The sequence below is a fragment of the Periplaneta americana genome, chromosome 4 (genome assembly GCF_040183065.1).
Source record: "Periplaneta americana isolate PAMFEO1 chromosome 4, P.americana_PAMFEO1_priV1, whole genome shotgun sequence".
Lineage (NCBI taxonomy): Eukaryota > Metazoa > Arthropoda > Insecta > Blattodea > Blattidae > Periplaneta > Periplaneta americana.
Window position 1 is genome coordinate 124,917,391 of NC_091120.1, and position 26,203 is coordinate 124,943,593.

At 35.0% G+C, this 26,203-nt stretch overlaps 1 protein-coding gene across 1 annotated transcript in view; it reads left to right on the forward strand.

The window, feature by feature from the left end:
* The first annotated feature begins 852 nt into the window (after positions 1-852).
* The window catches only part of LOC138698182 (serpin B4-like), a 124,315-nt gene continuing 98,964 nt past the window's right edge, over positions 853-26,203 (forward strand). The window contains exon 1 of the mRNA XM_069823932.1: positions 853-985. Within this exon, the coding sequence (XP_069680033.1) occupies positions 976-985 (10 nt within the window). The 5' untranslated portion in view covers positions 853-975. The remainder of the gene's footprint in view (positions 986-26,203) is intronic.

Consider the following 26,203-nt stretch of genomic DNA (forward strand, 5'->3'; position numbering starts at 1 on the left):
GTAGACCAATAGAAATCATTTTGCTCACCCCTTCTTTTTCACCGCTACTACCTGCAGAATAGATTCATTGGAATCCGTGAGCGCTTGGTAGCACGTAGAGTCTTTCACGTGCTCTGACCTTGGCATCCCTAAGTGTAGACGTCTAATAGGAGGAAACGCGAGAACTTTGAGAAAAACGTCAACTGCAACATTGTTCCCCACAAGCACCACGAAGCATTTTTCAATTAAAAATTCCAATCCCAGTCCTGAACGTGACTCGAACCTGGACTGGCTGAAGATTTAACTTTCACACAGTAGATATATGGCTGGTAAATTTTGTTTAAACTCTTCTTATTCAGAGACAGATTTCTTTTACGTGTTGTAAAACGAGGAAACTGCACATAAAGCTTTACTCACTTCTGAAGAAAGTTATGCCAAGAATTCACATCGCTCTCGGCCAGATTTAAGGCAGCGAACGTGCGATATGGCAAGTAAGGCCATCGCTAGAACTTCGAGAACGGTAAACAAACATGTATATTACTTAGGAACATGACGACACTCGTAAATTCATAATTCTTACTGGTGACGCCATTCCCACTGCACACGTCATCGCTCATGACGTTACACCCCTTCCACACAGAACAATTCAAATCAGAACTGCAGATTACTGCAGTACCGACTGGGTTTACTCGCTTAGCCTAGAAATCACGGAACATGCTTGTCGAAAATCTTTAGCTGATGCTTCAAAACACTACAACATTCCTGTTGACCTTGACAACATAATTCAAGGTTAACGCCCGATGAAATAAGTCACGTGATATTTAATGACGTTAGTATTGTTACGCAGAATGGCGGTAATGACGAAGTAATTGTTTTCCTCAGTTCCTGGCGCGCTCTCGTGGCTTTCCAGTAAGCGGGCATCTCATTTCTGTGCAGAGAAGCGAGGAGGAAGACCAGAGGCGTGACAGACACTCTGTGAGCCTTCTCCGCATCGTCATGTGGGCACGTGAGTACATAAACAAGATTCATCAGCTTCATATTAAATGTTATCGATATATCGACATTACGCGACATTACATCATGCTCAAAATATAGGTTATATTATAAGGACACGATAACAAATTTGTCTGTGTAGTTTCCATCATCAGCAACATAATCATCTTCATCATGTAGCTTTTAGGGATATGGCCTTACTAACCCATTCTGGACTCAATTACAATAAATTATTATTCATCTATTTCTGTAAAAGGTACACTTCATTTCTTCTGGATGTTAGTTCAAAGTCGAAACCGGCAATCTATTCTCTTTTATTAGGTGCTCATGTCGATTGTAATTTGTTATACATTTTCTATAACTGAATAATAATAATAATAATAATAATAATAATAATAATAATAATAATAATAATAATAATAATAATAATAATAATAATTCTGGAGGAAAACCTCTCCCTGGATTTCAGAAGTTCTGAGTATGTATAATTACCGGTATTTTATACTAAATTTTCATCTTTCTTTGCGTAAATTGTTGATTTTAAATGTTTTAGATTTTTTTTTAAGTTTTACGTAGTTTAGGATGGTAGCGTAATGTTATGTTTGTTGGTAGAAGATGTTTACTGCTTGGTGGCAATCGGAGTACTTTAGGTTAGGTTAGGTTAGTTTAAGTAAGGTTAGGTTAGGTTAGGTTAGGTTAGTTTTGCTTGGGTTAATTAGGGTTAGTTAAGGTCGGGTTAGATTAGATTAGTTTAGGTTGCGATAGGTTATGTTAGATTATAGTCGAAATTATGTTTCCGAAATGTTTTTTTTTATATTACCTTTCGAAAATAGAGCATATAATCGTCGTTTGTGAAAAAAAAAATAGTTGGAAAATCGTGGAGTGGTCGGTCTCCAGAATTACCATAACAATAATAATAATAATAATAATTATTATTATTATTATTATTATTATTATTATTATATTGTTGTTGTTATTACATAAGCTTTTATGGGAATTCGATGCATATATGTCTGGCATCTCATTACATTTACCCTAAAATGGAGAAAATGCAAATTGATTAAAATGCAAAATACAGAATAGCTGTATAATAGAACAAATCACAAAAAATGCAAGAGTTGATTAAAATATAAAATACATAATTCAAAACAAATTAATTACAATTTAAATTAAAAAAAATACAAGATGATAAGAGGATGAAAATTACAGTTATGCCATGCAATTTACAAATATTGCCCCCCCCCCCTTGTCTCTGCGGTCTGTATCTAAACCTGAGCACGTTAGAAAAGTGTACCGAATTATTTATTACACTAATGTTGCAAATAGAGTACTCATTTGGAAGTATGACTGTCCTATTCAGGTGTTCATCTAAACATTCTAAACAATCATGACACGACTCATTATTAATCGAAAGTTAGCTGCTCCACCCTTTCTTAGTTTGTTACTAAATAATTCCAGCTAATTTATTTTTTCCAATTTTTTCCATAACTTTTTGTGAATACAAATTTTGACTGCATCTCGTGGAATAGGTTTTTGGCTGAATTGTATTTGTGTTCCTTTCTTGCCAATAGATCAGCTGGCTCATTGATGATGATGATGATGATGATGATAATAATAATAATAATAATAATAATAATAATAATAATAATAATAATAATAATGTTTTGTACATTCTTCCTACCACAGCATACAAAGAATAGGTCAACTATACAAAATTTAAATTGAATAATATTCAAATCAACTTTTCAGGGAGTTATACCTAAAAGCTTAATTTGCGAAATTTAAATTTCTTGATACCGCGGTTCTAACAGTAACAACTGTTAAATTTGCTTATATTTGGCAGTATGATAAAAATTATAATAATAATAATAATAATAATAATAATAATAATAATAATAATAATAATAGGCCTAATGTAGCTTTCAAGAAAATGGGCCCAATTACGCGTTTCGGGAATCAACTAAAATTATCTAGCAATGTTTTCACATGTGTCCTGTGCAATTTGTACTTCAGTATTAAATACGGTAATCTAATCTTTATAATTTCTTGTGCATATCACGTCTAATTTTTTCCATTGATTTTTTTTGTTACTAGTCTGTAATGGCCGGTTAATAATATTAGGGCTATATTGATTTTTTTTACTTTCAAGATGTCCAGTTTATCTGAATAGATCGCCATTACATGGAAACATACATGACATGTTGTATGGTTTATTTTTGGCTGTTCTGGTTTCCCAAATGGTTCAGAATGCTCGATAATAAGTAAACAATTAATTAGAAGAGGAAATCTAAATTAATTTCTAAACAGATAGTTTATAAGAGGAAACTAGTAACAAAATATTACAGAAATGCAGGCGAACTGCAATTTAAAGGGTGGATTCCAAAACGATTTCACTATAAGTGTAATATAAAAACTAAAAAGAACTATAGCAATGCAGGAAGACCTACTAAAAATTAAGTCTAGGATCTATAATTTGAGATCATATTTGTAGTCGAAAAGTATTTCTACGATCGCATTCTTTCATAAAAGATAGCTATTATCTGCTTTATTATTATTATTATTATTATTATTATTATTATTATTATTATTATTATTATTATTATTATTATTATTATTATTAAGCTTTCCTGTTCATTTAATTTTTCTAATAAAGTGCAACAGGATATAAAAATTTGAGATTTATCCTTCGAAGAAGTGAAAAAAATTCAGATATCTTGGAGCTACAGTAACAAATATAAATGACACTCGGGAGGAAATTAAACACAGAATAAATATGGGAAATGCGTGTTATTATTCGATTGAGAAGCTTTTGTCATCTAGTCTGCTGTCAAAAAATCTGAAAGTTAGAATTTATAAAACAGTTATATTACCGGTTGTTCTATATGGTTGTGAAACTTTGACTCTCACTTTGAGAGAGGAACAGAGATTAAGGGTGTTTGAGAATAATGTTCTTAGGGAAATATTTGGGGCTAAGAGGTATGAAGTTACAGGAGAATGGAGAAAGTTACACAACGCAGAACTGCACGCATTGTTTTCTTCATCTCACATACGAGTAATTAGGAACATTAAATCCAGAAGTTTGAGATGGGCAGGGCGTGTAGCACGTGTGGGCTAATCCAGAAATGCATATAGAGTGTTATTAATATTAGAGGAGAAAAATTCGCTCCGGCGCCCGGGAATTGAACCGGGGTCCCTAGTTGTACGTAGCAAGCGCTCTCACCATTGAGCTACGCCGAAGTCCAATCCACAGCACTGAATCGAACTCCCCTCCTCCAGTGTTTTTCCCTTTGTTTTTCGATCCCCGGCGCCGAAGTGAATTTTTTCCTCTAATATTAATTGTTACCATAAGAGATATATTCTGTCGGACCAAAAAAAAAATAATCATTAGTAAAATAAAATATAGAGTGTTAGTTGGGAGACTGGAGGGAAAAAAGACCTTTGGGGAGGCCGAGACGTAGATGGGAGGATAATATTAAAATGGATTTCAGGGAGGTGGGATACGATGATAGAGAGTAGATTAATTTGCACAGGATAGGGACCGACAGCGGGCTTATGTGAGGGCGGCAATGAACCTGCGGGTTCTTTAAAAGCCATTTGTAAGTAAATAGGCGTAAGTAACATTTGAACAAGTATAAGTTCTGACTGTGTTATTCTGAGAGACGAGAAATATAGCGAATAATAAAAATAACTATTGACCGCCAATCTCTTCAGCGATATATACTCTATAAACGGTTCGATAAGAACGATATAAAATTAAACGTTTCTAAAGGAAATATTTCTCTGACTAGGAAAATTACTGTCGTTAAATTCAACTATATTTGTTTTATCGAAAAGCCAGATTAACAGAACTGATTGTGCTAGAGATCTTGATGTATTCTGTGACAGTAAACTTTGTTCATTTATAGCAATCCAATTAGAATGACGTAATTAATACCGTTCATAACTTGTTTCTGATTCACTTTCAATATTTACTTTGTGCTACTGACTTTTAAAGTGTATCTGTAGCCTGGAATTCTCTTCCTGCTGACTCTATAAAATTACAGATTATAAATTTATTTACTATCAGTTCATGATACGGCTCCTGCAGGATGACTCAAATAATAGTTACGAAAAAATTGTGAATTCTTCAGGTATTACAGTGAATATTTACTTTGGAAAACGTATTATATGTCTTTCACGTGTTAAATTTTGTTACCTTGTCAACATGTTTCGGCCTGCTATTGGCAATCATCAGAACTGGTTGTTGCTGGTCTTGACGCCTTTTGTTTTTGATTCCTGTGTTGACATACAATACCTTTTCCCAAGTGATATAGTTTTAAAATTTGTGTAATCAAGATGTATAGTGAATATTTAACTGTGCTGCCTTTTCAACGTCCTTAGAGGCAGTATAATATAGCCTACATAGTGTGATCTGTGAATCGTTTACGAAATATATTACTGCAAGTATTGGTATAAAAGGTACCGTACCGGTGTTCCTTTTCATCTTTCTCTTCTTCTTCTTCTTCTTCTTTGTCTTATTATTTAACCTCCTTTATAACGCGTTTTAAATTCAAAACGGGTAGGTAGTGGAGGATGTCTTTGGACCTCTCTGACCGTTTGGCTAGCACGATACAAGACCTCAGCGGAGACATCACAGGATAATAAGATAAACATCAAGATCCGTAAAATGGAGATAAATTTCTACTGTCGCGTCCTCAGGAGTAACAATGAAGAATACGAGAGTTCGTGACAATCTAAGTCTTCTTCTTGATTGCAGAAATATTAAGTACAAGTATTTATTCTAGTTGCTCAGTGAGTAAGAAAAGGATATTGATCAAGTAGCTTGGCCATTTTCAAGGTTTCACTATTGTAACCAGATAAGTAATTAAATAATTTCATTGATATTTAAATATGCTGAGTAACTTGTGCTATTAAACACATTGAGTGGGTAGCCTCTAGGACCAATGCACCTTTTGACAATGCTACCTCAAGATTTATCTAGATTCCCAAGGCACGTCCCCTCCATCTGACCCTCGAGGTCAGATGACAACCTTACATCTGGTTTGTTCATTCTATAAATTAATCCCTTTTGCACTCACTAAGAAACACTGAATTATCAAACATCAACAAACAAACGTACCGATTAACAACGGATTTAACAGTGGCAGTTAAATCGAAGTCTTAAAATAAATTATTATGAAAAAAATTATTGATTGATATGTTAGCCGGTTATCTTTCGTACCGATTGAAGAAGAAATATCTATATGTGTATACTGCAAACAAACTCTTCTATAGTGAAGAAAAAAAAAGTAAGAAATATGATTGATTACAGTATGTTTCACGGATAAATATTCGTCCTTCTGTTGGGTGTGGTTTACAAATTTGAGGAGCAGCATGGGACTACATTAAACAAGTTAAAAAACGTAGCACAAACATTTGCTAATATAGTGAACGACAAGATCTCTATTAGGCCTATAGATCCATTCGTTATTGAATGATACTCCAGAACTCGATCATCATGAAAGCTCTCAACAAACGCCGACAAGGGCAGAAAAGTAAATCGTCTACAACTAGCCATAAAACAGCGAAGAAAATTAAGAGAATCGTCAACTATATAACGTGAGCACAATAACATAGCTTCTTAAAGAGTCATTCTGTATTATTTTCATATCCTCGTTGTAAAGATATAAGTGTTTTAACAATGTCTAAAGAGCCCACAATAATTGAAAAATTGTTAGGGATCACAATGGTCTTTTTATGAGTGCCATAAATATTTTCGGTGAATTGCTTTCCATAGTACGAGGCATGTTAAAGGCCAGTCATGGATAAATATATAATAGGTTGCGAAACTTACTGACTTTCCCGTAACACATGCTAGAGGCGCTAATGTGGAAACTGATTTTGCTGCCATCTGTTGGATGGTGGAGAACTTATTACATCTAGCAGTGCACCAAGTATCGAAAACAAAAACTAATTACTCCATGCATTTAGCAGCGCACCTGGTGATGAAAATGTTAAATTATGCAAAAAATATTCCTTTCCTCCCACCCTCATCGATATTCTCAACTAACCCAATTTAAAATAAAACATTTACATTTTTATTTCTCACACCATCTTCCACTGAAAATTCTTACCAGAGTCAACAGGAAGATAAAAGAGACTATATATTTTACTCTACTCAATTAAAATATAACCAAACAGAGACAGAAAATAAAGCAAAAGGTTAGATAATTGGGATTGCATTCTTTGGGTATTTAGTGTATAGAGCAATGGAAAAATCTGCAAAATCTACTTAGATAGTTCAATTTATTATATTACTATTACTTTACAATACATTCAACAACACTATTTTTACAACGTCCATAAATATCACTGTTTAACATACACTGCTTATACACACATACTTAGTATCACTTTATGTCACTCATTAGCAAGTTTCTGGCTGCCATCTTGTCTTTTCGAGCATCGTCTATTCGTCTCGAACGAACGGATAAATAGAGAACTCTGGGTAATCTACCCAACACGTAGTTATAATCTTGCAGTGATGGCAGTTATAATGTTCACCACCCACGATGTTCGGGCGCTGATAATCTTATTTGAACCCCCTTCCGTCAGATGGTGCAGACCGCAGTTTCGCATCCTATTATAATTCATCCAAGGCGCAGTCTTGACGGCAGATGACGTCACGAGTAATGCGAGAGGGTCTGTTGGCCGCTTCCTTCCATTCTATTTTCCTTGGTACATACGTTTCACCTAGTTAGCTCATCCCCATGAAGTTTTGAAATATCCCGTCCTCTATTTACAATATTGAAGAGCGTGATCCCAAAACGCGTCAGGTCCAGTTTTATAAAAGGACTAGGCTAATTTTTTATCCATTGGTCTACGGACTGAGCGAGTTTTCAAATGATATGGACAATAACACAAACTTTTAGACATGGATTGGCGTTGTTTGCGTGAAAAATGTTTAACCTCAAGGCTACAAGTCAGTCCTCAACTATGTACCACAGTTTTTCGTGGACCATAGTTGTATTTCATTTTGAAATATTTGTTTTAATAAAATGTGATCAATGTGATTATTTACTTCTGCAAATACGGTATCTCATTATATTCTAAAACACCATTTAACATTATAGTCCAGTAAATAAAGAAGCAGGCTGTTCCAGCATCAATGGTACTAGCACGAATGATGGTCCCGTAAAACGAAAACTCCAGGGTAGAAGAAAACAACCGTCCCTGTAAGTGACTATGAGAGCGATAAAATTGAATTGAATACAGATTATGATGTTTCCAGTGTTCTCTCCATATTTAGAGACAGTGAGTCAGATGTGGAAAAGAAGACGAAATCTGTTAAATTAATGCTAAAGGCACATAGTTATATGGTAGTTACTTATGAGGAGGAATTGTGGCCAGGGAAATTTTGGAAGTGAAGAACAATGGAGCTATTGTTTTATGTATGGTAAGAAGCGGCAATTACTGAGGTGGCGAGAAATGCAAGATATTTTATTCTATAGAGAGGAAAACATAATAAAACAAATTGAAGACCCCAAATGCGCCTCGAAAAAGAGAGATCTATTTTCAATTTCAGAATTACAAGAGAAGTGGAGATTCAAAGGATCGGAATAGGCCTACTAAATGTAGTTCTCAGTATGGTAAATAAACATTATCAGTGAATTTATGTGCATAATATTTTGATATGATTGTGTTAGTTTATTTTGATACCGTACTATTGTTCGTTAATATACACTCACCGGCAAAAAAAAAAAAAAAAAATCCGGGCCACATACATTTTCTTTAAAATTTTTTAAAATTTCAAGATTTTTTAAATAATTGTAGGTGTGCTGAGATTCATTTAGTTATTCATTTATTTTGTGATCCGTAACAATGTAATACTGAATACGTAATAGCCAATGATCTGAAAAGAAGATTTGTTCTTCTTGCAATATTGTATCTAAACTTCTCGGACTCATTTCAAGCTAAGCTGAACAAGTCTACAGACTGGTAAGCTCTTTTAAGGCAGTATTGGAATACTTCATTGTATACAAATGTCACTAAGTCCTACCGATTCAGCAAAAGTGGTTGCATTGATAGAAGATGGGAATAGTAAGCGTTATGTGCTGCAGTTCTTGGGATTCCTCGATCGACCGTACAACGAGTGTACCATCGCTTTAGAGAGACAGGAGGTTATTCCAGGAGACCCGGTTCAGGGAGAAAACGAGTAACTTCGGCTCGTGACGACCATTTTATTGTCCTAAACACACTAAGAGATTGCCATTCCACAGCTGTTGAGACTAGACTCCAGAAAATAAGACGAGTTAAGAGAACTGTAAGAAGACGTCTGGATGAATGTGCGCTGAATTCCAGAAGACCAGCTGAAGGCCCAGAATTGCTCCAGTAACATCATGTTGAACGATTACGTTTTGCTCACAATAATGCTAATTGGAGCCTGGGGGAGTGGCGACGAGTGTTCTTCATAGATGAATCGAGATTTAGTTTACAGATGGACGTGAAAGAGTGTGAAGAAGAGAAGGAGAACGTTTTTCTTCATGTACCTTCAGTTCACGTGTCAGTTTCCAAGGTGGATCAGTAATGATATGGGGTGTCATTTCGTATGAAGCTCGCATAGAACTTGTTTTCATTAACGGAGGTGCTTTGACTGCTCTAAGATACATCGAAGAAGGTCTAATGTAACATATGGTAACATATGTCCCACTTATTGGTGAAAGTTCCTGTTAACGCATGACAATGCTCGCCCTCATGCTACGAGAATCGTGGATGAGTCCCTTCACAGGGTTGGATTGAATAGGATAGCATGGCCAGCAAGAAGTCCTGATATAAACCCTATTGAACATATGTGGAGCATGCTAGGTAAGCGAGTTAGAAGTCGTCTATCTCCTTACAGCAACTTACAGCAGCTCTGAAAGAATGGAATAAAATCGACCAGACTGTCATCCAGAATCTGATCGAATGGTAAGAGTCATACAGTTAAGGGGAGGCAATACCCGCTATTAGTAACATCTGGTTAGCCACAAAATCAGTTGAACCTTTGAAAGAAAATTTATACAATTTGTAAGTTTTTACCCCTTCTAATTATATCCATTGTTTGGCGTTGAAAATAATAATGCAAGTGATCATGAAAAAGAGTTTCTTTTCTGGGATGCAATGTTTTCTTCATTTCGTAATGGGTTTTCTGATTCTCACCTCATAAAAAAGAGAAACTTTAAGTGGCCCGGTTTTTTGCCGGTAGTTGTTCGTTACTGCAGGAAAATGACTTTGAGATTTCACTTGTTTATGTGTGTTTATGCAGTGTGTACTAATAACAAGAATCCATGTACTTTTCATTTATCTTTAATATTTCCGTGCTAGATTATGTTTTTATCCTTAAATGAGAAACTCAATATATTGATTTACGAATAGTTACAGCTCCAGCTATAGTCCATTCATGCTTTCAAGCACGAATATATCAGTGGACCATAGTTGGGCAATTCAGAATGCAACTATGTACCAATGCTTATTATTTTTTTAACACTTGTAATTAAATAATTTCAAACACATATGTCAATATTTATTTAATACACACTTACAAGAGTCCGAAGCCAAAATTTCACTTAATCTGTATGGATAGTACTGAATATACAAAGAATAATGTCAAAAATGTAGATCATAGTTAGGGGAAACTACGGTACTTAAAGAGATTGTGAATGGAAGCAATGAGATTAAATATGTCTCTGATACGACTTACCCAAGCAATAATAGCTATCGTCATCACTATATCCGAAATTAGTGGACTTTAATCTAATTTAAGTCATGTCTTACACGGATTACTTCCGAACATTGCGGATAATAATATCATAAATTTCTCCTTCTTACGTTTATTACAACATATGCTGTTTATTTTCAAAGCGAGGAAGGAATAGTTCCTAATAGTTTGATGTTATGACACGTACAACTTACAAGCAGTGTTAATTATCCGTCATTATAGTATTGAACCGCGAAATCTTTTTGCCGGCAGGTGGGAAACATACGCTCCGCTGCCCGTGAACTTTTGTCGTGCTCACGTTCCACAGATAATCCGCTCATTTTGTATATTTAAATATTGGTATCAATTTTAAGTCCCGATTTTCAAAATAACTGAAATAGATTGTCAGAACTGATTGTAATATAATCATGTACAGCTATTGCATATAAATTTGTGTAAAATTAATTATATATCTATATTATACTTAAACAGTGTAATGTGGTCAGTATAACGAAGCTAGATGTGTTTATTTTTTAAATTATATATAAATCGATTCCGAAAATGAAAATTTATGTTATTTGGGTGTATAATGAATTAATTCACTTATGTATTTTCCTCGGTTATAGTTGAAGAAAATAATCTCGTAAGTGGACCAACATACGCATTATGGTATAGGAACTAGTGTCGTGCAATGTTCCAACATGAGAGGGGATATCAAGATACTACGGACTTCGCTCTACTCCTTAGGCATCCAGCAGCGTGAAAATGAAGCATGTAAACTAAAATAACCGAGTCTGTTGAAAATCGGTCAGAGGCCTTATGTTCAGTTCAAGTTTCCCGAGTCTCTACACAACCGAAACTCCCTTTGCATTTGTTCAATCTTTCCCTTTCCCTACATATGTTCGGTGCCCTTCTCCATAGTTCCTTCTCTTCCTGCGCTCTTATGTTTTAGCTGCACAAGGATGTCAGGCACATATATTGCGAAGTTACGGACAGTAATGAATATAGGTAATTTTCCTTATTATTAATATTAATAAACATTCACAAAACTAGTCCACACCTGTGGAGTAACGGTTAGCGCGTCTGGCCGCGAAACCAGGTGGCCAGGGTTCGAATCCCGGTCGGGGCAAGTTATCTGGTTGAGGTTTTTTCTAGGGTTTTCCCTCAACTCAATTTGAGCAAATGCTGGGTAACTTTTGGTGCTGGACCCCAGACTCATTTAACCGGCATTATCACCTTCATCTCATTCAGACGCTAAATAACCAAAGATGTTAATAAAGCGTCGTAAATAACCTACTAAAAACGCATTGTCTATCGTGTACGACAATAATGTATAGTATGAAAATTAACTAATTTATTTTATTTAACAGGTTGGATGGTATGTTGTTAATTAATTATGTAGACTATAATATTATGAAAAAAAAACATATTTAGCAGGTTGTAAATTATTTATTTCATTTATTAACAGAGTGGATAGTAGAAGTTGTAATTATGTATAGTAAGAAAAGATTTTTTTTTAAGTTTGTTATGTGTAATGTGAAAATGAAATAATTGTATTTATTCTCAGGTTGAATTTTGCAAGCTACAAGGAATTATGTATACTATGAAAATGAAATCATATATTTTATTTATTAACAGGTTCAATAAGTTATAATGATGTGTAGTATGAAAATGAAATCATTTATTTATTTTTATGTACTTACAACTTATATGTTCATGTTAAAATACAGACGTGGACAAATTATTAGACTAAAACGTTTTTCTTGGAAACATAATATAATTTGTCATACCAACTATCTGTATAATTCATAGTCTCTATTGTTGTAAATATGATTGTTAACATCTTCAGGTATATTTTTCCAATGGTTAAGTATATTTATCTGGCTGTGTTAGTTAGTTTTAATTATATACTGTAGAAGATATTCAACAGTATGATCTCCGATGGTCTGCAAGAAGACCGGACATGAACGAAATTGAAACAAAAAGAGGCTTACAACAAAACATGGACTCATTTAAGTACTGTCTGATATCTGGCTAAATGATGTTGATATTCAAAGAAAGTGTCAAACTTTGGTTTCCAGCATCCCTGACAAAATCAACGTGTTAATAAAGAATAAGGGAATGTTCACAAAATATTAGTAACCTCCAGACTCAATTTTCTGTTCATTATTTCTGTGCAAAATACATTTTTGTCCATTATTTCTACCGATATATACAGCTTTCTTGCATATGTAATTAATTTAGTTAATAATTTGCCCACGTCCATACTTTCATCATCCGTAAAGTCACACATCTATTGTTACTGAGCAACTGTGATTTATTTCAATATTATCCGAGTAATGTAATTATATCTATTTTCTGTCGGTATTTGGTATAGTGAAAACTATTATATATTTTTAAAACAAAATGTAATTTACTTATATGTACGTATATTTCTGTGGATATTTAATGATAATTTTGTAATAAAAATTACATCTAAATAAAACTTCACAAGATTTGTTCTAAAATCCATACGAAGCTAAAAGCATGAAGGGTTGGGAGGGGAGGATAGGAGAAGCCAGCGAGCTTGAAGGGGCAAATTCGAGCGAGCTGTATAGATCCGCTTCTTCAAAGCAGACTTCAGTTCTTGTCACGCTCGACAAACTTGAACCGAACATAGCGCTTGAAATGCAGGATACTAATAGGAACTGATACGCTGTGGAAAAGAGTATAACGTGTAATCAGAGAGCAGTTATCAACTTCGTAATATCTACTTTCTTTTTTAAGAATGGGAGTGATTTCCAGATCGTGTACATCTCTAATTTGTTATGTGATGTAGAAGTGTATCCAAGTGAACCAAGAAATCACACCCTGCAAAACCGAAAATCTAGCCATCGAGTTAGAGCCTATGTTACAATTATCTTTCATAACAAGAACACTGAATTTCTGCATCTTGAAAAGTTTCACTGCAAATTTATTGTGGTATCATTTCGGAAAATCGGTCAAATCCGAAGTTATAGAGAAAGATTCTGCTGGTCATATCATGCAAAAAAAAAAAAAAAAAAAAAAAAAAAATGAACGTAAAAGCGAAAGATTTCACTTCCAGTCAGACAAGAGTATCAATAAATTCACATAAGTTGACAACACCGGCTCAGGAAACGTGTTAGTTGACCAGTGGGACCCGACTGCGACCCGATTCCTCCACGATCCGGTTTTCACCGTTAACTGCTTCTCTTATTGTAACGACGTGCTTGCCTCTAGCCTCGCGAAGATTCATCCTCCCGAGCCAGAAAATCCGTGCTGTACAGTAAAAGTGAAGCGGCTCTCTTGACTAATTATAACGAACTTACGTCGAGAATATTCTTATTTAGCCTGTCTTCAAGATCCATCCCGCCCTCATGGTGAAAATTTTGAACCAATAACAAATTTTAGCAAGTAACAGCATGACGCTTTTTTGCCGCATACAGATAAACGAAACACAACTTCAGTATCTCTGACAGGGAGATGAACTACTTCATTCTCTGAAATGAAACTCAGATTGAATGATTTTTGGCTTAATTCTGAAGAGATCTTGTAGAACATACAATACCAGTACAATATAGCCTAATTTTGCTAAGTTATATGACAAATAATATTTCAAAAATGAAAATATATTGTTGCCTCGATTTGATGTCTTATTTCTCAACCGCAAGTCCGAGCGCGTCTTCCTCTGTTTCGCAAATTTTCAGATTAATTTTAAAATACGTTAATGTCATGTCATTCACTTGGGGCTATTTTGCGATTGCATCTATGTCACGTGGAAGATATTGGCATTCATCAATATTTATTTTGTACGAAAGATATAAGGGTCTTCTATTATGACGGTTGTGACATTTGTACTATAATTCGCTAAATAACATATTTTAATAATACAACTATATGTTCAAATTTGTTCAAATGTATTTCTACGGGATTTACAGTAGTAGTTCAAGATCTGTAAAAGAACAATATTTTTAAGACAAGATTTCAATGAAGTTTTGGATAAGTAATATCAATTTTTTTGTTTTATAATTTTAATTTGTATTCACTAGCTAGCTAGCTAGTTAATAAAATAAATACAGCATAAACTGCCAAGTAGACTATGGGTAAAACGTTATAGGTTCAAGAGTAATTATTTGTATTTGTAAAATTAGATTCTTGTTCTTTCTATTATAGCAGATGATGGGACTAAATTAATTAATTGTCTAAACATAATAATTAATAAGTGTCTAAATTAAACTTATTTTTTCCTTGATATATTAGATAGAAACAAATAAGGGCTAATATATAGATAGTCTGTGTATTTCTTTTACTGTACGAGTATGTGACGGTTGTTACCGCTTTGTGAAAGTTGTGACAGTTTAATTTTTAATTGATTTATGCGTACATAATTATATAAAGTGATATACTTACTTACAAGGCTTTTAAAGAACCCGGAGGTTCATTGCCGTCCTCACATAAGCCAGTCATCGGTCCCTATCTTGAGCAAGATTAATCCAATCCCTATTATTATATTCCACCTTCCACAAATTCATTTTAATATTATTCTCCCATTTACATCTCGGCCTCCCCAAAGGTCTTTTCGCCTCAAGTCTTCCAACTAACACTATATGCATTTCTGGATTCACCCATACGTACTACATGCCCTACCCATCTCAAACGTATGGATTTAATGTTCTTAATTATGTCAGGTGAATATTACAAAGCGTGCAGTTCTATGTTGTGTAACTTTCTCCATTCTCCTGCAACTTGATCCCTCTTGGCCTCAAATATTTCCCTAAGCACCTTATTCTCAAACACCCTAAGCCTCTGTTCCTCTCTCAAAGTAAAATACCAAGTTTGACAACCATACAGAACAACCGGTAATAAAACTGTTTTATAATTTTTTTTTTTAAGAGCAAACTGGATGACAAAAGCTTCTCACCCGAATAATAAATATAAAGTGATAGCCTATATGTACCTGTACTAGTAACTCCAAATGTATGAAAAATTTTATTATTAATGTTTTGTGTGGTGATTGGGACATTAGCGACTATTAGCCATGCTAAGGCATGATGATTAATATATTTAACATAAAAACTAAAGAACCTGTATGAAGAACATGTAATTCCATCTAATATTAGTCTAAACAAAAAACAACGACTGCCTTCAAAACAAATAATAGTGAGTTGCACAACACAGTTCAGACAAACACCGAAATTATAAATTCAAGATACTTAATTTTATTCATTCTTTAAATTTAAAAACTTGGAATATTACAGAATAGCTAACTTTATAATTTTAATGATTATATCAAGGTTTAAATGAAATGACCCATAGGAAGAGGTCCTAAAGTTCAGCTTTGTGGCACTCCATAGTTTGGGTGAATCGGATAAATTCGGAGACAAACTTTTCCTGGAAAATGTACAAGTCGGATGAAATTAATAACGCACTGTATGGAGGCCGTTTCTGGAATCACTGGAATTTATAATTTAATCAGTTTGATCAGCCGACACTAGAAACAGAAAGCTTCAGTCAAATAGGAACAGCAATAATTTCGCAGTTTCAACAAATCCGTAATCTTAGTTCTGACATGGGATACTTGAAAGTAGGAATATATGAACCCCGATGAGTATGACGAAGATATCTAACATTGTTATATATATATATATATATTTTAATTGATTATTTAACGACGCTGCATCAAATACGAGGTTATTTAGCGTTGAAGAGATTGGTGATAGCGAGATGATATTTGGCGAGATGAGGCCGAGGATTTGCCATAGATTACCTGGCATTCATCTTAAGGTTGGGGAAAACCTCGGAAAAAACCCAACCAGGTAATCAGCCCAAGCGCGGATTGAACCCGCGCCCGAGCGCAACTTCAGACCGGCAGGGAAGCGCCTTAACCGACTGAGCCACGCTGGCGGTTTGTTATATATATATATATATATATATATATATATATATATATATATATACAGGTATATACAATACATATCGTTTGCATGACTTTATTTGGAAGAGACGTGAACATGGCAACCATGTATTGTCTGGCCTTGGTGGTGTTGGTTGCGGAAATAGTAAAATATTTCAGGGATATCTTTGTTGTGGTAACCAACACCACCAAGTTCAGACAACACATGGTTGGCATGTTCACGTCTCTTCCAAATAAAGTAATGTAAACGATATGTATTGTCTTTAAAAAATCTCCACGGTTGCCATTAATCGAACTTAATGATACGCAATCGACCACCGAAGATAGCGCACAACATATATTTCCTGAAGCTTAAGCTATAGTTATACTACTTTTTTCAATCTATACTGATAAGTTGATAACTTCACCCTTGTGGAAATTATACGTTGCAAAGGATGCCGCAAACATGGCTCATGACTCGCTTGCCAGTACTCTTCCCAAAGTGGCTTGAGAGATAGAAGGAATTTGGAACCTTCGCAAGCCAGGTTCTTCCCCACTGTGACCCTGATCTCTTACGTTAGATAGGGGCGCTTGAATGCCAGAGACCTACATCCAGTGACTGATTACATCGCGGTACCGTCATAACCAGAGCTCGGAACTTCGGGACTTGTGTCGTGTGCATGAGTAAGGTTACAGGTACAACGTACACAAAGCTCACGCTGCAAGTGCTCAGGGACAGTCGTGTGTACTAAGAAAGTGGCCACAACTAATGACAGGAAGGCGGACGAAGAAACTGTTATGTCGAAGCCAATGACATTCAGAGAATTAAAGGTAAACGGTCTGTTTGAAGAATTAGAAAATACGTGTTATTCGAATGGGTATTATAGAAGTTTGAAAATACATTTTTTTTTTTTTGATACAGAATTTCGTGGAGAATTCGGAGGCGATACATAATGTTTTTTCGAATGGAGAGTTTATATTTTGTAAGTTGTGCCACACACAAACTAGAGGCTGCAAACGGAATTCATTGAAAGACATTGCAGTCCCTCAAATTGGAGAAAAATCTGTTCATAGCCATGGATCGAGACGTAGAGGGGCTTGCCCTACTAGTGACACACAAATTGAAAATTATTTTCGAGAAAAATTGAGGAAATACTTATCTTTCTCAGATACGAGATCAGCTAGCAACTGCTGAAAATCGAACAGGAAACAGTAACAGTGAAAACATTCAGTATTTTAAGTCTGCTACCGAAAAATCTTCGAATGTAGGTAGTCATACACTGTAATAAAATGTACACAGCAGAACAGTAAATTTGATATATTTCTCATGTTTATTTTTATTATATATATGCTATGAAATTACGTGTTTCAACCTACCATAATATTATCAATATGTTGTTGCAGCCAGAAACAACTTTTGTAGCAGACTTGACAGTACCTCCGTGCTGGAAGCGGGAGTTTGTTGACATTGAAGTCCGGTCGCTTAGTCACGTGCAAAGACACAAGTCCCCAAGTTCCGAGCTTTGGTCATAACTCTCGACATGAGGGAGAGAGTGACACGAATGGAGAACATCTCCGCAAGTTCATTTAACTGCAATAGCCATCTCTACTTTTACTCTTCCACTGCTCGAAATGCAGTTGTATAAGTTCCAGCACATCCTTGTAAAGCGCCTGCGTAGTGTGGTCGATATAGCGCTGGCCTTCTGTACTCGAGGTTGCGGGTTCGATCTCGGCCCAGGTCGATGGCATTTAAGTGTGTTTAAATGCGACAGGCTCATGTCAGTAAGTCTATTGACATGTAAAAGAACTCCTGCGGGACAAAATTCTGGCACACCGGCGACGCTGATATAACCTCTGCAGTTGCGAGCGTCGTTAAATAAATCATAATTTAAAATTTAAATTTGTAAAGCGTCGTTACATAATGCCCTTCATAGTAAAATGTCGCGTATAAAACACACCGGCATATATTAAGTTGCTGCATAAGTTCATAGCGTTTTTGTTCGTCATAACAACACTGGGTTGTTAGGGGACTGTTTATCGTTTGTCATTTGTTATTTGGAGAGTTGTGCTTGTAAATACGCCTTGAATTTTGTGGATTTGGAGAAAGTTGGTGCTATTTCCTTGCTAAAGAAAATGGACTATGAAGTGAAAAAAGAACACTTCCGATATATTCTTCTCTTTGAGTTCAACAGAGAAGCAAAAATAGAGGAGGCGGCTCGAAACATTTGTGACATGTACGAGAATGCCATCGGAGAAAGCACTGCAAGAAAATGGTTCTGTCGCTTCAACACACAACACTCTGTACAAAAGTTAGTGTCCATCCACAGAAGATGATGTTATGCGTCTGGTGTGATAAAGAAGACGTGTACTCTGAATTATCAATTGCTTCCCAGGAATGCAACTATACCTGCTGATATTTACTGCCAACAATTCAGATGCCTTGTGGCCGCAATTGAAGAAAAACGGCCGGGAATACTACATCAAATATTGCTGCAACACGATAATGTACTCTCTCATTCCGCCAATATGACGATAGCATCTATCCAGAAGTTAGTTAGAAGGTGATTCCACATTCCCCATATTTATCCTATCTTGCGCCCTCAAATTTACACCTTTGCTTTTCTCCATCGAATATCTTCAAGGTAATTTCTTTGATAATGAAAATGCTTCACAAACTTGGTTTTACGACTTCCTTAACCCCAAACCAGCAGATTTCTTTAGACGCGGAATAGAAAAACTATCCCAGCGTTGAGACAGAGTCGTAAATAATGTAAGGAAATACATTACTGATTAATTTCTGTTTTATATTTCTCTCTAAGAAACATTTTGTCACAGGAAACAATGCTACGAGAGTTTGCATCAACTCAATAATAAGATATAGTTCTGAGTATCTGACTTGGAAATGTTCGGCTTGAAATCATACATGTCAGATAAATGAAGGGTTCAGAGCCATAGTGGGCCAAGCGCCATTTATTAAAAACAGAGAAAGCAAAGGTTAAAGTTAAGTGAATACCATAATTTAATGAAGATTGACATATCATTTAGTTTCAAAGTGCATACTTTATATTACTTGCTATATGTTTCCATTGAATTATGATGATAACTTCATTTTAACCCTTGTTTTCTACGGTTTTAGTAAATGGCGCTTGGCCCATTATGGTTCTGAACACTTCAAATAATCCTCTGGTCATCTCGTCAAATACAATACCATCTCGCCATCACCAATGCCAGCAACTCTAAAGAACCTAGCAGTTTATCAGCTTTGTTAAATAATAGAATTAACAAATAAAAATTAAAGAGATAATAGTACTGATATAGCAATCATAGACATCAAGTGGTGACACTAAGTGCTGTGATAGTTATGTTTACTACATGTTCGTGCATAAACTACCGATATGGAAGTCAGAAGCAAAAAAAAAGTGTCAATGTTGTGTATCGGTGTAGGCTAAGTAGGCCCAATTGTAAAATCAGCTCTGTCTATAGCCTACAAAAGTGGGATAGGCAGACTCAATGTAACCTAAAGTCAAATATTTGTACGAGGCATAATACGGAAGACGAGTTACAGATTTTGTACATTTCCATAAATAAGACTTCTCTTCTATAATTTATCAGACATATTTAAATGTTTTCTACCATATTTGTTTACAGACCTATCGAATGGAATTAAATTGACGTAAGGGGGGGGGCACTATGACCCAGCACTGCTATTGCGCTAATCCTCAAGCTAAGCGCATTCCAAACCCACACCGGCCGACTACACTAAAGTTCGCTGCGTACCCAGGTTTCGAGCAGGCAACCCCACTCGTCCTTACGCCAGCCCATCCGTGCATTTCCAGCCGGCGATCGGGGAATGCTATGGAATGATGACGAAATGGGGAAATGGTGACGGAATGATGTAGATGCCTAATATGGGGAAAAACGGGAGAACATCGAGAAAAACTCCCAAGTGCGAACTTGTCTGCCACAAGTGTCAATATGAATTTTTCAACCTGGGTCGCCTGCGTGACAAACTGGAGGTCTGACCACTCAGCCACCGTAGGGTTATAGGCCTATACCTATATAACTATATATGGATGGGTACAATATAATTTTTAATTTAAAGTAAAATGATATATTTTCAAACAATTATTTTCAGTTAACATAAAGTAACATTAAAAAAAGCAAATGTTATGATACAACTTAATATACAATATCTCTCTCGCTCTCTCTCTCTCTCAATATATATATATATATATATATATATATATATATATATATATATATATATATATATAATTGTAAAATTAACACAGAGAGGGTTACGTACTATTTCTACACTTTACGGTGAATACAACAAATGTCTGACTTACTATTATGCTGTACGAAGCACTTCAACTCTCATACATTTAAATGTTACACTTATTGGAACTCGAAGAAAAAAAGGTACTGCGAGCAGGACCTATAGAGTGGGGATGGCAAAGGAAACCTAGGCGACAGAGAAATTCCCGGTCGAATCGCTTTGAACACTAATAATTTCAGATAATCTGCATGGAATCAAATCCTTGATCTTGCTCAGAATCTATGTATGAATATTATATATTATGTATGTATAATATGGACGAATATTTTTGAATGCATGATTCTGTTAATTTCTATGTTTACTGGTGTATGTATGTATGTAAAATTATGGTTTATTTAACGACGCTCGCAACTGCCGAGGTTATATCAGCGTCGTCGGTGTGCCGGAATTTGATCCAGGAGTTCTCTTACATGCCACTAAATCTAGTGACTTGAGCCTGTTGCATTTAAGCACACTTAAATGCCATCGACCTGAGGCAGGATCGAGCCCGCAACCTCGGGCACAGAAGGCCAGCGCTATACCGCCTGTGTCACCCAGGACGACTGTGTATGTATGTATGTATGTATGTATGTATGTATGTATGTATGTATGTATGTATGTACGTATGTAACGTATGTATGTATGTATTGTTTTCTATTTTTTTTATTGAGCAACATGCTCCATTACAGAGTAATACTACATGTATGTATGTATGTATGTATGTATGTATGTATGTATGTATGTATGTATGTATGTATGTATGTATGTATGTATGTATGTATGTATGTATGTATGTTTATTTTGCACATAATTTACCACTGGAATATACATATCTTTGTTATAAATTATTTTAATGCTTGATTTATAAAAAGAAAGAAATCAACAAAGAAATAAAACATTGGGAAAACAGAGCGGAGTTTTGCGTACGAAATTCTTTTTCGTCTAACCTAACTTCTCATGAAATCAACTGAAGTCTTCCGATGGGGAATTAGCATAAACAGCAGATCATTTTTTTTCTAAGATTGTACATACGAGTATATTATATTCTTCGAACGTGTATGTTCAAAGTTGTTTATTTTATTGAGTAGTAGAATTCAATTTTTAAAAGTATGTATTCCCCTCAGTAAATCAGAGCGAAGCCAGTCTTTCAATCATGCGTAATTAAGCCCGATATTAGCCTACATATTGCAATCTGGAAGTCTCTGCAAACTCCAGTGCCTACGGACAGAAATGCATAATCACAAACTCGACGCACTGCAGATATGCAAATGAATGTCGTCGTGGCATGATGACCTTGCTGGAAAGATCATAAAATTTGAACGGGGATTAACGAAACATCGAATCGTAGTTTGAGCTTCGTTACTCAATCACTTCGAGAAAGTGCGATACAGTAATCTCAGTGACGTATGAGAGAGAATCTATTGCCGCAGTGTGTTCCTGGTAGACGCACAACTGTTAACAGAAACACAACAGCAAGTTCTTATTAACTGGGGAAAACCCCAGACCTCTCAATTCTCAAGGTAACTGGCATCATTATGTACCTGCGACGTCATCAGTTCTCTCCAGCTCACATTTCCGTAACCGTAGTTCGTGGTGGCCAAGAATTTACTGTGCATATCGTAAGGACAAAGATCGTATGTTCAAATCCAGCCAAAGGTGTTTACATATTTATGGAAAGATGAAATTCTTGCGCAGATTTCTTCTTGAGGGGATGAAAGCCAGTACATATATCGTCGTAGAGATTATAAATAAAGAAACGTTTTCGTTGAAACGAAGGGCTAACGGTAAAATTTACAGATTTTTCCTCGCTCGACATTCAAATCTACAAGATCTCTATCATCATACCACTTCCCCCTTCAGAATTGGAATTCTACACTGTCAAAGTAGTAGAGTACAGGGTTCTAAGTATGGAAATATTGGTAACTACCATCAGTTTAATTTAAATGTTTAAAAAGCTGACAGCAAGTATATTTGTAGTATAGATCAGGGATGGGCATAACGAAGAGGAGGTAAATGTGATCCAATTCACCACTTCCACATTATTTCGGATGTGTTTACTCACTTGAACTTGGCTTCTCTTCCGCTTAGGACTGTACAAAACTAATGCGGCATGCCATTACATTAAACATTTCAAATCAAGTCAAATATGTAATATAGGCAGTCATACGGTCACAATGACTTAGCACTCATTATAAATAATCACTTATAAGCTTTAGACCACCTATACTGTTTGGTCAGGACGGGTCTGTCTATATTAGGATAAATCACATAAACGTAAAGCAGTTACAAGATGATAGGCTGTTAGATGTGTACGCAAAATATTTTCTTCAGTTTCATTTTAGAAAAAATGAACTGTTCGCAGACATAAGCAGATTAAAATATTGCCAGCATCTTAGCTGCGAAACTACGCAAGTTAGGAGACTTGTCATTAGATAATAATTCATACAATTCCTTGCAAGTTTTATCTGACATTTTGAAAAGGGTATAATTATCCACGACTCACCTATGGGGCGATTGTAAATTGCACTGGAAAATAGTAAACTGCACTGCAAAGAAACCGGATTGTTAATCACTCACCATGTAAACTGCACTGGGTGACCGAGAAATAGAAGATACAAACTGCACTGAAGCTATCAGCTGATATTTGTTATATAGACTGTACTAACAATTGAGTTTATAGAACACTTGTTCAACACTAATACTGTATTTTATGCGTGTCGATTATCAAGCACTTGTTCAACACATACTGTACTGTGCCACTTCGGTTTATTATGCCTGTCGATTATCGAACACTTGTTCAACACTAATACTGTACTGTATTTTGGCAAAGCTATAACATGTATTTTTTATAAATCTGAATCGATCAATTTTTCCTTCCTGGTATAATCAGAAATTTGTCTTTGAACGTAAATTTTTTCCTTCTTAGTGTATGAATTTTTTCCTCTATGTGGTGTATTGATGCTATTGACTTTTACCTAAATTTCGATCTGAAGACTGATTTTTTTTTTTTCCACCAGGAATTGGTTAAATGAAACCTGCACAGAAAATTTTAAATATTTGCCCACACGTTTTTCACTGCAACATGAATAGTTATTTCGAGATCTGAAATTACGTAGCAGGCTCAAAATTCTTACTAAAATTCTCCTCACATTTGCTACAAATGGCAAATTGAAGCAAGGCGATGTATCGATTGTCGAGAGTGTACAGACTGGACAAAAATGTTTAGCAAAACTTAATAAAATGAGAAGAAGTGCAATTTACAACATCCAGTGTAATCTACCACATGCACAATCAGTGCAGTTTACATACAAGAAGTTTGAATTCCAGTGCAATTTATGTGTTTGTAATGCGATAAATTGATCGGACTGCATTTTCAACTAGTAGGTAGTGATTGTGGATTCTTGTAGATTCTTGAAAACTATTTCACTGATTCAAACTGCACAACAAATTATATTAAAATAACACAGTGCTTTGTCGCACGTAACAACTATTTTATAAAATAATATATTAAAACATTTTAACAATTATGTTTAAATTCTTACCTATAAGTTTTCGTTCGCCAAAATCCTTCTTCTGTTCAAGACCGAAGTGCCGTCTGATATTCTGTTTTATATAAATCTCAACTGACCAGTTGAGGCATTGAATTTTATCTTTAATCATAACTAGCCGTACCCGTGCGCTCTTACCTATAAGTTTTCGTTCGCCAAAATCCTTCTGTTCAAGACCGAAGTGCCGTCTGATATTCTGTTTTATATAAATCTCAACTGACCAGTTGAGGCATTGAATTTTATCTTTAATCATAACTAGCCGTACCCGTGCGCTCTGCTGCACTCGTTAGAAATAAATATAATGTAATTACATAATTAAAATAGGACATTTGATCCAGGGAACATTAGTGTTTGATAGAAGGATAAATCGTTTAGTATGTTACTTAATTTAAATTGTATTTTAAAAAATTAAAATGCGATCATTTTGATCCAGAGACCATTCATTTGGTGCAATGACAATTCCTTTAACATGTTTCTTAATTGTTATTACATGCAACCATATTTTAATGAAGATTGACATATCATTTAGTTTTAATGTGTATACTTTATATTACTTGCTATATGTTTCCATTGAATTATGGTAATAACTTAATTTTAACCCTTGTATTGTACGTCTTCAGTAAATGGCGCTTGGTCTACTATGGTTCTGAACCCTTCAAATAACTTAAAAAGTGATATAGCATATATTATAGTGATATACAATTATATTTCTTTCGAAAATGTAAGAATTCACGATCTCCTATGTACCATTGCCATGGAATGAATAAATGTGTTTTTTCTTCCTACTCAAAAATTTTATATTTTGCACATAAGAGTTATTGCAGGACAACAACGCTATAATCTGAGGTGCCGGTGAAAATGTATTGTATTGTTATTTTAAAAGTCTTGTATATAATTAGCTTTCGATATTACTTCATACAAACAGAGAAACATTCTCTGTAGGCTATGTGTAATAGCTTTCGATTGTTGTTGTCCAAGGCCCCTTATAGATGAAGTCATTTGTTTCCATTTCATTACAGGCCAATAGGTGGCATCGTTATTTTAATTTTAAAACTCATTTATCTCATTAAATATCAGTCCTATCAAAATTTTTCTTAGGATAAAACTTATCGGAAATAATTTTTAAAGAAACTTTTGTTATGTAACATTTTTTCACGAAAATCTATACTAATAATAAATCTGTAGCCGAAATTTTTCTGGCAATTTTCGATTTTCCAAAAATAATTGGTCCTAATATATATATAATTAACCGCTCTGAAACCGAAAATCGCTTTTTTTTTTAATTTTTGTTTGTATGTCTGTCTGTCTGTCTGGATGTTTGTTACCTTTTCACGCGATAATGGCTGAACCGATTTATATGGAAATTGGGATATAAATTAAGTTCGTTGTAACTTAGAATTTAGGCTATATGGCATTCAAAATATTTTATTTAAAAGGAGGGTTATAAGGGGGCTTGAATTAAATAAATCGAAATATCTCCCTTATTATTAATGTTCATGAAAAATATTATATAACAAAAGTTTCTTTAAAAATAATTTCCGATAAGTTTTATTCCGTGCAAAATTTTTATAGGACTGATATTTAATGAGATAAATGAGTTTCAAAATTACAATAACAACGTCATGTAAGGCGGTGTAATGAAAAAAAAAATGATTTCGTCTATAAGGGGCCTTGGACAACAACAATCGAAAGCTATGAAACATACGGTAGCCTACAGAGAATGCTTCTGCGTTTGTATGAAGTAATATCGGAAGCTA